Raw genomic sequence first — 12,099 nt, 5'->3', positions numbered from 1 at the left:
GAATAATCAACCTTGCATGAAATTTAGCGAAAGCGCGTCCAAGTGAAATCGCGACTTTCTCATAAATCAATTACGACTACACCCATACATTTCAAAACGCCCACAATTTTTTAACAACCAATATAATTCATGATAATACATTTCATTTTGATATTTGAATATACGAGAATTCGATTCTGGCACTAAATCTAAGATCCACAAAGTTTCAATGTCGTCTTTCGCACAATAAGTCCAACCAGTTCCGGATATCGAAACGCGTCCCTAACTACACTTAAAGACGAACCGCAGACTTGGAATTTGACTCCAGCAGAGGTGCAATATAATCTGCCATAATTGGCACATTATTTGACGCGTTCTGCATCTTTCAACATGTATTTACCACGCTCACAACTTGCCACACTATATCTCCACCTTCAAAAGACTCATCATCCTTTATCTCCGCCAGTCCTTATACTCGTTGCTCTCGAACCTGACGCCCTATGCGGATGTCGAATTCTTACCCAACTTCTCAAACGCGATTATATTCCTCACAAGATACAACCAATTGCTGGATATGGAGATCTGGAGAAAGCGGGGCAGAATGTTATACAACCCATGATGGAAATCATGGAGGTAGTGGGGGTGTTGTGGTTTGCTTAGGTGTCGGAGGCTTGGTTGATCTGGGAGCGTTGTTGGGCTTTGATTCAGAGGCAGACGAGGCCAGTTATGGTGGTGTAGAAGTTTGGGTCGTGGATGCAAGACGACCTTGGAATTTAGGGAATGTCTTCGGGGGCTTTCCATTGATATCGCATGAAGTAGAAGGCGGAGAAATTATATCTGAACCACCGAAGGGTGTAGTTGGTGGAATGATTGCAAGAAATTATAAGCCAGGTAAAGGTGGGATTATTGTCTTTGACGACGGGGATATTGAAGAAGATATGAAAGCGGAGAAGGACGCATACTTGGCATTAGTAGAAATGCCTGAGATTGAAGATCATGAAGATGATAGCGAGGGTAGCGAAACAGAAGGCGAGAGCGATGCCAATGAAGAAACTCCAGTTAAGCTGCCAGGGAAAAAGAGAAAGTCTTGGTCGGATCGAGATGAGGAAGATGATACTGACGTCGAGGATGATAGACCACGGCAGAGGCGGAGAAGCAACTCGGTAGGTATCCTAGAGTTTATTAATCTATGCCTGCTAACAATGATACTAGTCAAGTCCAATTCCAGAATTTCCAACTCGTGCTCCTCAACGTGGACTACTATCACTAAACGACCCGACAATATTCTCAGATTCACATTCACGGTCCGTATCGCCCTCGCCAGCACAACTCCCTAAACCACCCTCCCCAAGAGCATTGCGGCGAAGATTACGAAGATTGCGTCGAAAGAATGAAATGGTTCTCCAAACGTATTATAATCTCGGTGCATCATATTCCGAACCGATATCTTCAATGATGTATTCCTTGGCATCAGAATTGGGGAGAGAAGATAACGATCTTCTCTGGATGACAATAGTTGGAGTCAGCTCTCAAGAATTGTATGGTCGATCGGCAATCGGAATCGCCGTAAGTACACAAAAGTCGTCGCCGTCAGGATGGTTAGGCTCCCGAGGATCACGAACACGACAACTTCTGCGAGACGAAGTACGACGCCTTAATCCCCCAGAGCTTTCTGACTCGGCTTTTAATTCGAATCGAAATATGTCACCAGAAAACAGTGGCATAATACCGACAACAGCGCGAAGTCCAACGGATACAAGTATCCGTCTATCACCAGAGCCAAAATTTCTCCTCATTAGACATTGGAGTCTATATGATAGCATGTTGCACTCTCCATACTTATCAGCGAGATTGCACATTTGGTCAGATAGTGGGCGAAAGCGACTACATAAATTACTGGCAAAGATGGGAGTAAGTCTTGTTCAATGCAAGCAGAGTTATACTCACATGGATATGGAGCTTAAACGAGGACTTCGAACAAAGTTATTAAAATACTCGGAACTTTATGGACTAGACGATCTTGTCCCAAGTGCAGACACAGATGGAAGAGATCGCGGAGGCTCAAAAGAAGGATGGGGTTTCGTCAGAAGTTGGGGTTGGAAGGCAACACTTAGTGCTCAGGATGTTGGTGTTGTAGTGGGATCAATCTTGGAGGTTGGGAAGAAGGCAGTCACCACTCTAGAGAATGGTGCATGGGATCGAAGTCGAGAGACTAAGGAGACTAGTGATGAAGATGGTGTTTTGGAGGGTGAGGAATGGGTTGGGAGATTTTGGGATGCTTATGATGCCCTTGAAAAGTAAGCATTCCCCCTTGTTGTTTCGTCTATTCCTCCATTATCCCTGACTGTGAGAAGATAAGATTTCAATACTGATTACACCATAAAAACAGAATCGAGGAACTCAAACTCGCTCTTCCCATAGCTCAACATCTCCACCGCGCAATTCTCCGCACGGGAACCTCACTAATTGAAAAACGACAAATCAAACATTTACGCGCCTTCCGCATGGCAGTAGTAAAAGATGGCCCAGATGTCCAACTATTCACTCATCCAGCTGCGCTTACCAAACTCGCACTCTGGATCGGTGAAGCGATTGCGGAACAGGAAAGAGAAAGCAAAGGAAAGCTAGGAAATGGTGGGAGAGGTACCCCATTGGTTGTTGCGGGTTTGAACGAAGTCAGGGGCGTTTATGTGGTTGTTGGTACTGGCGGGGGAGGGGGTGGAATAGGTGGGTGGGGCTTTGGTGATAAGAAAGCTGCGAGGGAAAAGGCGAAGAAGAAGGAAGAAAAAGAAGCGGCAAGAGCTCTGAGGAGGAGAAATAAAGACAAAATCCGTGATGACAAACGTGCGGCAAAACAAGCAGCACGAGCGGAGCGAGGTCAAGAAGAAGATGACGAAGAAGACGACGAAACAGAAGAAGAATCTTCGGAGTCGGAATCAGAAGAAGAGGAAGAAGATGAAGATGAAGATGAACAGGAGAGAGGAAAGGGGTTTGGAAGGAACAAATTCGGGAATGCGTTTCAGGAGGTGGTAGAGGAGACGAACGCGAGGGTGAGGATTGATAGCTTTGAACATTGTGTGGTGGAGGTTAAGAAGGAGGATTTGGGGGGCTTTTTGGAGAGTTTGAGCTTGAAAGGTGTGGTTGGTTAGGATTTGGTTGGGTCTGAATTGGGTGGTAGAGGGTGTAAGGAAAATGGGACTGGAAACAGGAGTGAGGTGTAGATAATGATTACGAAAGCTTGACTAGGCTAGGTTCATATGGGATGGGAATGGATTGCTAAATACATTGCATGGTATTGCATGGCATGGCGGATGAAAGGGTCGCGGTCTCCTTTTTTGAGCACATTAGGGCTCATGTATTGTATGAGTATACCTGTTTTTATGGATAGCGTCTTGGATGGATGGATAGCTGGTATGATACTCCCGGGATTATTGCTTGAATAAACGAATGAATCGATTCAACACATATAAATATATACTCCGACGATGATTTAATATCACGTTCTAACAATTGTTGATATATGCGAACTATACAGTGACGGAGTGAGTAGAAAAATAGAAGCAGAACCAACTCGTAGTATACGGGCCCAAGGAATGAATGGAGGGCATTCTCACTCATCCTATTCGCAAAAGTCACGAGATAATTTGTCTCGCACGGGCCAACTGGGTAGACTAGCAGATGGCTACATCTTGTTCTCCCCTCGGCCAGTCATCTTATTTATCATCGTCTCTACATTCAATGATTATATATCTTCTTTATTGGATAATCCTCAGATAACATGGCTTGGGATATCCAGGTGCTGGTTCTTCATTCGGCCTCTCTGTGTGGCTGTGATATAGCAGGAGTCTGCCTTTGAATTTGCCTCGCAGTGCATCAGGATACAGAAACTGTTGCAGCCAATTAAACCTGGTATACGAGTAAATATATGTTCAATCCCGTCCCTTCAACATCCCGTGTCTCAATGAAATGGTGTTCCCTGGCGCTTGCAGCCCCAGCATCACGTACATGGCAAGTTCCATTGGTACTATTGCACTGGAAAAGTTATGCGAAACTCGCAAAACTCGTGGTGGCAATGCTATTATTCACGAGTAGTTAAGATCACAATCGCGTCAAGGTTATCCCTCCACCAAACCATTGTTCTTCTTGTTGCACTTTTCGCATGCTTATTTGATATCGCAATTTTATACAAGTGATCGGGTATTTCCCCAAATTTCGTTTGCGCGATTCTTTTGCTGAAATATACCTGACAGTTACGTAGGTTCCTCCTTAATCCCCAATGGCAGAAACTACAGGCTTGAGCCTAATCCATCCAGGTGACGAATTTGGGGGTGAAGCTCATGGTAACGTCGATATAGTATTCGTACACGGACTTCAGGGCGCGGCTACTACCTGGGTTTCGGAGAATGAGAAGGGACCAGAAATGCTCTGGTTGTATGATCTTCTCCCTAAAAGCTTGCCTGCTGCGAGGATTCTCACTTTTGGCTACCAAAGTGATGCGATTTCTCTTGTCAACTCGAGAGGATCAGATATTTCAGCTTATGCCGAAAGCTTGCTCGAATCTCTCACAGCCTTTCGAGCCCCACAGCAAGAGGCTAGTCTATTTCTATCTCGCGTTGTGCAATCTATCTTTCTAATTGCCGAAGAAGCTTCTCTTATCATTACCTGTACACTATATCACATCTAGTCATTGCGTCACTAATACTTCAAACAATGTTAGGCTCCAATGCGACCTATAGTATTCCTCGCCCATAGTCTTGGTGGCCTTGTCGTCCAGAAAGCCTTGATTGCCGCGTCAACAGGGGCTCGAGCCGATTTCTTCTCCATCAAGCGTTCCACTGCTGCTATACTGTTCTTTGCTACACCTTCCCATATAGACCACAAAGGTATCTTCAACATCCTCCAGTATTTCTCGGGTGTGAGAAAATGTCAGGGAATCAGTGAAGATTTCGTATGCGAATCTCAATTTCATCGCAACCTGGACGATACCTCTGCGCAGCTAAGACAGATTCAAGAGGATTTTGAGCTCCTCCGGCTTCAGCAGTCGTTTAAATTCAGCATTGATTTTTTTTTTGAGGAGTTACCCGTCGCGAACTTCGGAATGGTAAGTGGCAAAAGGCCTTAACGGAAATATCTTGATTAACCAAACAGGTGGTTGACGGTACATCATCATTGAATAGTTTTTCAAATAGCGTTCTGCTTCATTCAGACCATCAAGTAAGATTCAGAGCCTTCCAAACGATTATTCTAGTATTATGTCGTCTAATGTGTTTATTAAGACGATCTGCAAGTTCACAAGTGTCGGTGAACCAAAATTCAAGCGAGTATTAGCAACACTCAAAAGAATCCTCAACCCAAGCGCAGAGTGCGTACCGAACCTAAAAGAACATCAGCAAGGTGTGTAAATTCTAAATGATTCGTTGAATAGTGTATAACTTTGACAGAAATACTTCGTTGGCTAGCAACACAAAGGCCACAAATTGCCAACTCTGCAGCGTCTGGATCCGGCAAGTGGCTTTTGGAAAATGAAGAGTTCAGGTCATGGCTAGCGAGTGATCGGAATTCTGTCTTGTGGATCCAGGGAAATTCTGGCGCTGGTAAATCGACACTTGCTTCTAACTTTATCGAAGATTTTGAAAATCACACTTTGGAAGACCAGCCTGCAATTTTACTCCACCATTTTTTCCATTACGATTCCCCTGATACTTCCGCGCGTAATCTACTACGCTCTTTGATCTTTCAGATTATGTCAAAGAATTTGAGTCCCTTGTCGGATCTGCTTTCTTTGCTTGATCAAAAGCGAAATTGCTATCACAAGGTTGAAGAGCCCCGCAATAGCTGGGGGGAGTGGATTTCTCAGGCCGTACTCACAGAAGAATTCTTGGGGACGTGTTTAGAAGGAACCGCCAAAGCCCATAAATTATATATCGTCATCGACGCCCTGGACGAATGTTCCAGCGGAGAAATATCTTCCGTTATGTCTCTTCTGTATTTTCTCAATTCGATTACATTGAAAAATTCAATCAAAATATTTATTACATCTCGGCCCGGTTTGATGTACGAAGAAGCATTCTCCCATTTACCATATCACAGAATTGTTCTAGAGAATGAAAATCAAACAGATTTACAGCAATTTATTTTCTTCAAAATGTTAACACAATTTCCAGATTTTACTAATCAGAAGCAGATCTCCGATACATTATTAGAGGGAGCATCTGGTACTTTTCTCTGGGTCAAACTTGTCATGCATAATCTACGAGAGTTGACACATTACGAAGAGAATGCCACTAATAGATCAGTTTCGCGACTTCCCAAAAGCTTAGATGATGTATACAACGCCATTTACGAATACGTACTTCGGGTGGAGTCAAGGGCTGCACTAAGAGTTCTAGGTTGGGTTGTGTTTGCTAGACGACGATTTTCGCTGAGGGAATTGAAAGTTGCTTTGGATGTCTACCAACGGTCGATAACATTATCAAGTCAAAGCTCTCGGCACATTGCTCAAGATCAATCACTGTCGCCATACCAAGGAAGTATTGATGTTCTAATCGCATCTTGTCATGGACTATTAGAGGTTAAAGGACCCGATGGAATCGTTTCCCTTGTTCATCTAAGCGTTCGAGAATTCTTGATATCAAGAGCCGCCTCGGAGACTTCTCAACTAGGGTATTCTGATGCCAGATACTTCAACAACACGCACATTTCTATTGCCGAAGTATGCGTCAACTATTTGGCATTTAGATCTCTCGACGACAAATCAAGCGTAAATTTTGATCTCGACAACTCTGGTTTCTTGCAATATGCGGTCGTTCACTGGGTTGAACATGCAAGAGCAGCTGATCGCTCTGGCATATCGTATCAGCCTCTTTTCAAAAGTTTGCATTCGCGGTCACCAAAATTATTGAAATTTTGGATTTCCCAATATCAAAAGCATGTAAATTCAAGGAATTCATCGAAGTACATGCTAGAAGGATGGACACCTCTCCATATCTCCGCTGCTTTTGGAATTTACAATCTTGTTCAAACTATTAAAGAACTCGGAGAAGTACAGAGCTTTGATACCAGAGATGCGTGCGGGCGTACTGCCTTATCCCTGGCCGCTGAGAACAATCACATATCTGTTCTTCAACTTCTCCTGGAAGCAGGAGCAAGCATCACTACTCGAGACAATCGTTATGGTCTCTCTCCACTGGAATGGGCAGCTTTACAAGGCAATGTTGAAATAGTCAAGATACTTATGGAAAAAGCGGTTTCTTGGTCCGGCACTTCCTTGCTTTCTATCGCGGCAGCAAGAGGACATATGTCGCTTGTAAAACACCTACTGGAGAAAGGTGCCACTATTAACTCCATAGATCAGTATTGGGGATGTACGGCTCTTCACCTTGCTGCCGGGTATGGACATACAGCTATTGCATTTCTACTTCTTGCCCGTGGTGCCGACCCGAATGTTATCGATAGATCTAAGGGGCAGACGCCGCTGTACTATGCCATATACAAAGGTCGACACGAAACTATCAAAATTTTGCTGGAGCATGGCGCCAAGATGGGTGAACCATCCAAGAAATTATCCGCATTGAATGATGCACCACAGTCCACTTCTTGGCCTGATCGGGTTGGTAGCTCAATTCTAGGAGATCTAGCAATCAGACTACGTACTTGCATGCAAGGCTCGGAGGCAAACGGACAGTCGAGTTCTGGTAATTGCAATAAAGGTGCTTCTGGAAGCTCCGGCAATGGGTGTAAGAAAAGATCACATCAGGACTTTCAAAATAGCGGTCCTGGTGGAAGTGGTTCTGGCGATAGACCCAACAAACAGCCTGCGTTAGAGTCCACTTCTTCAGCAGATCCTACTATGAGTGATCTTGGGTTAAATCTTGCTTGCCCTTACTTTAAGCATGATCCGGGAAGATACGGATCCAGCAGGGCTTGCTGTAGGCCTCCCGGCTACCCAGATATCCATAGACTGAAGTAGGAAACCTTTCTTCTTGTCACCAATTTGACATGCTAACTCCGAGATAGGCAGCATCTTTACAAGGTACATTTACTAAAGATATGTCGAAAGTGTAATTTGATTTGCGATGGCGAGATTGAGCTCCAAGAGCATTACGACATTCCAATATGTGCCGCGATGTTTCAACGGGACTACGCTGATGGATTTGATGAGTCTCAACGTGAAAAGCTTAAGAAGCGAACAGAGAAGAGAAATCACTCGGACAAGGCACAGTATTGGGTAGCAGTGTACAGAATACTGTTTCCAAAGACCGATGATGCAAGCATGCCAACACCATGTAAGTGACAATCAACGCAGACAATTGAAACACTTCCTGATGTCTGAGTGCAGGGCATGAGGAGAACATAAACAGAAGGCTATATGACGAGTCTTGTGCTCTCTCACGACTTCAGGATTCATCCCTCCGGACCGAGCTTTCCCAACATGTTCAAAGCCAAGACGCAATCAGTGCTATATTGAACATCATCAACAGGCATCAGACCGGATCTTCCGGGACAACCACTATTGGAACGATTCCGAGAAGGTCTTCCCAAGTTTCAGAGCGACAGCATCCCGAGACTTCTCAGAATGACCTGTATCAACAACCACCTCTTGGACGAAATCCACTTGGTCATGATAACATTCCAATGATGCCTTTCGATTACTCGCTACCTGATTTCATGATGGAGCCTTCCAGCGACTCTGGCTTTTACGAAGGCTATTCACTTAATGATGACTTTAGTCGGGGTACTGTAACGGAGGTCGCTGGATCCATGGTGAGAGAACACGAAACTGCAATAAACGTGCCAATTCTGACCCCAGGAGCGCAAGCCGATAGCGACGATATAACTCAAACTCGCCAAGTACATGCCTCAAGCGAAGATCCTCTGAGTTCGACTAGCCTTTACAGTATCTTTGACCTGGACCAAAGTCAGTATTTTCAACTACAACAAGAACCCATCTTTAACAACTACCAAGATCAGAATCATAACACAGATGAAGAAAGTAATAGCGCCTGATAGGGAGTAGGCTTGATTCGGCAGAATCTTTAGGTCGTGTCGTAGGGCCAACGATAGAAAATTCCATACAACGGGTATGAAGATTCTCACAGTAATGAAAAGCAGCTTGCAAGATCAATATTTACACTCAGCCGTGATAAATGATACAACAGCAAACAAAACTGTATGAAAATATTCTCATTTGTCTCCCAGCCATGACCTTTGAGGAATTGAGATAAGACCACTGCAATGGACTAAATGACTCCACACAATCCTAAGTTTCTTCTCCTTGAAGGATTCTCAGTTCTACATCCACCAGGGAAAAAAATATTAAAAAAGCTTCGAATAGTGGTGATAAGTTTCATTTCGAATATATACTGGCCATAGTATACATTCTACTTCCCCATTCCTGTACCTCATAACCTCTATTCTGACTATTCACACTCGCTAATTTGAGCTTCATCCCCCCAACATTCCTCATCATCATTCTCACTTATGCGATTCCCCAACCACATCCATTAGATCCTTCAACATTTTTTTCATCTTCCTCTCGCTTCTACTGCTCGAAGATGCGGGCAAATTGTTCGCCAGACGTTCGACGGCTGTATTTGGACTATGGAGGTAGTGTGATAGCATTGGCGTTGTGTTTTCTGTTGGGAGTTTCCTGTGATGATGATGAGGCAGTTAGATATTGTATTGTTGGTTACTCGGAAGTTTCACGAAGGGTGATTTTCGAGGATGATGGTAGAATGTGGAGAATGAAGCAACGGGGTTTCTTACTTGAGAGAGCTTTCCACGCTCATTTTCGTCTGGGCTGGGAGTTTCTGCAGTGCCATGGTGGCGATTGAGGGGATGGCTAGCTAGCTGTACGATGTGAAATTCTGTATCGGAAGATAAGCAATTGATAAAGAAATTCGCTATTCTGAAAGTTTCGAATACAAACCTTGCGTCAGGGCAAAAAGATTCTCTCTTTTCACGAAAAGTATAGAGCTTTTGAACACTTTTGGAATTTGGAATTCGTTTCAAGAGCGTCTTTATGTATTGGGAAATATCTGTAGGTCAATGTGCAGAGCAGATTGCATGTTATGCAACTCGTCGCAATAGTAGTATCTTTGTTATAGTATATCTATATTGCAAGTTCGTGGAGAAGCTAAGACTCGCGCTGGAGGAGTTTCATCAATGGGGCATGATAGGGCTAGCGAGAAGAAAACAACACACAGAAATTGTTAACTATCCAGCACTCGTCGCTTTCTCAAAGACATGCAAAGTGTGCGTGAAGACCTTCTCTCGCCAACCACTTTCTCGATAGTATTCTAATGCATCATTCAAAGAAGTTATAACCTCGCTCTTATCATCTATCCTCCATGTCTTGCCCCCCTCAAACCTATCACTTGTTGATAGAAATGCTTGCCTCGCACCACAATCTGCTGTTGAGATACCAAAGATCTTCTGTATAACACTAAAGAAATTGCCAATGAGCGGCACCAGAATCCTTGCAAGCAGACCAAAAGAGTTTGGCGCAGTCAATCGAGAAAAGTTGTCGCTAGCTACCAACCCAGGAAATGAGTGTATAAAAGTGATATTTTGGTTTGCGTCACTTTGTGACAAATATTCCAATCCTAGCGTCATCATCGTGGTAGTATGGTTAATAGCTACGCGAGGGCCAAAGTTTCCGGGAGTCTGAAGACCGATATCCTCATCTTGCATTTTCAGCTCTTGTCCCGCATTAAGGACGCTCAGAACACGCGGACGTGTAGAACAGCGTAGCAACGGAAGAAGATTAGTTAGGAGTCGCATCCGTGTATAGTACGACAGGGCGAAAGTTATTTCCAAACCTTCTTTCGTATCTAGAGAATATTAGACACAAATAGCATAGCAGAAAAGAGTTGCTGAGGTTGCATACATTGTGGTACGTTCAAGGGAATGCATCCTTGGCTCATGTACAAATAATCCACTCGTTTTTCAGCATCCAGAATCTTCTTACAAGCTGCATCGATATCGGAGATTAATGACGTTTCGACTTCGAAAAAGACGAGCTTCATTTGAGGGTTTAAACTGAGGAGCTTCTCGCGTTGAGTAGCGAATCTCGTCGCTGATCTCCCCAGCACGTAAAAGGTGGGGGATTGCAACATCTCTGCTAGTGCTTCGAGAGCAGAAGCACCGATGTTGCTTGTTGCTCCGGCAAATACACATATGAGACCTTGGGAACTGTCATCGTCTTTGCCGAAGCTAGCGTTTGCTTGGTAGATTTCTGGAATTTTAACCATTGTTGGTGGTTTGATAGAGGGAGACAGAGATTCGATTGTGGCGGACTTCCTTCAGTGAAAGAACTTCAGAGAAAGAACTTCAGAGCAGAAAGCAAAGCCTGGTTGAAATAAGTTGGGCGATGTGAAAACTGCCATTTAATATAATTAATGAATCTCCGTCCTCCGGGGTGTATCTCCGTCAGCTTATATCATCCATTTACTACGACCCTTTCTTTGGCCCTCTGTCTCGTCATTGAAATAGAGAGGATATACCTTTATCCTATCCAAGCAAAAATCTGATTAGAAGAGAAATACCTTTATTTTGGTTCTCAGGGTTTTGGTCGACCATACAAAAATTCTACCTGGTCGACCGTGAGCTGTGGTGCCCAGCGAGCCAGGTTGCTTTGGTCACTGGGTTTTGTGAGGAACAAATCTATGCTTATGTAATGATCAGGTCGGCATTTCTATGCCGATCCTCCGTCGATAACCTCAAGCGAAACAAACCAACTTTACCCAAATCATCAACAACAACAACAACAACAATAACAACGAGCGAGATGTTCACGATGGTACCTTCATCAACTTTACGACTATATGTTCGTCGATTGTATCATTATCTTGAGAATTTACACCGATTATCGTTATATCATACTTACATACAACTTCATTCTCTAAATTGTGGTGTTCAACTACATGTTCAAGATGCTTCGTGGCGCCTATCTGAACCGTATCTTCACCCATGATCGAGATGTATTTCCATTTGCTATGTAGACTTCCACCAACCGAGAACCAATTTGGTCCTCAGTTATTGTGGGTATTAGGGCGCCTAATTTCTTTTAATCAGAAAGTATTTGAGACGCCAAACTATCGAATACGGAGACGGCGGTGT

General features: G+C 43.9%; 4 protein-coding genes across 4 annotated transcripts; 2 read left to right on the top strand and 2 right to left on the bottom strand.

Annotated features, from left to right (window-relative positions):
• Nucleotides 1–485: 485 nt before the first annotated feature.
• Bfra_003989 (putative cdc45-like protein) lies at nt 486–3,128 on the top strand (the record flags this gene model as incomplete). Its single annotated transcript, XM_037334395.1, has 3 exons — nt 486–1,142; nt 1,192–2,276; nt 2,369–3,128. 3 exons carry the CDS (start codon nt 486–488, stop codon nt 3,126–3,128), a joined length of 2,502 nt encoding a protein of 833 aa, XP_037194482.1.
• Nucleotides 3,129–4,255: 1,127 nt separating this feature from the next.
• On the top strand, nt 4,256–8,985 carry Bfra_003988 (putative ankyrin repeat-containing protein; the record flags this gene model as incomplete). Its single annotated transcript, XM_037334394.1, has 7 exons — nt 4,256–4,643; nt 4,716–5,080; nt 5,128–5,193; nt 5,256–5,373; nt 5,421–7,944; nt 7,996–8,264; nt 8,318–8,985. The coding sequence occupies 7 exons, from the start codon at nt 4,256–4,258 to the stop codon at nt 8,983–8,985; spliced, it is 4,398 nt and encodes a 1,465-aa protein (XP_037194481.1).
• A 468-nt stretch (nt 8,986–9,453) lies between these two features.
• Bfra_003987 (uncharacterized protein) lies at nt 9,454–9,800 on the bottom strand (the record flags this gene model as incomplete). The annotated part of the gene is made up of 2 exons (XM_037334393.1): nt 9,454–9,628; nt 9,745–9,800. 2 exons carry the CDS (start codon nt 9,798–9,800, stop codon nt 9,454–9,456), a joined length of 231 nt encoding a protein of 76 aa, XP_037194480.1.
• A 394-nt stretch (nt 9,801–10,194) lies between these two features.
• On the bottom strand, nt 10,195–11,231 carry Bfra_003986 (putative short-chain dehydrogenases protein; the record flags this gene model as incomplete). The annotated part of the gene is made up of 2 exons (XM_037334392.1): nt 10,195–10,811; nt 10,868–11,231. The coding sequence occupies 2 exons, from the start codon at nt 11,229–11,231 to the stop codon at nt 10,195–10,197; spliced, it is 981 nt and encodes a 326-aa protein (XP_037194479.1).
• Nucleotides 11,232–12,099: the final 868 nt, after the last annotated feature.

Source organism: Botrytis fragariae (assembly GCF_013461495.1).
Source record: "Botrytis fragariae strain BVB16 chromosome Unknown tig00000045, whole genome shotgun sequence".
NCBI classification, from domain to species: Eukaryota; Fungi; Ascomycota; class Leotiomycetes; order Helotiales; family Sclerotiniaceae; genus Botrytis; species Botrytis fragariae.
The sequence above is the reverse complement of the archived record's forward strand: the minus strand, read 5'-3'. Positions and strand labels throughout refer to the sequence as shown.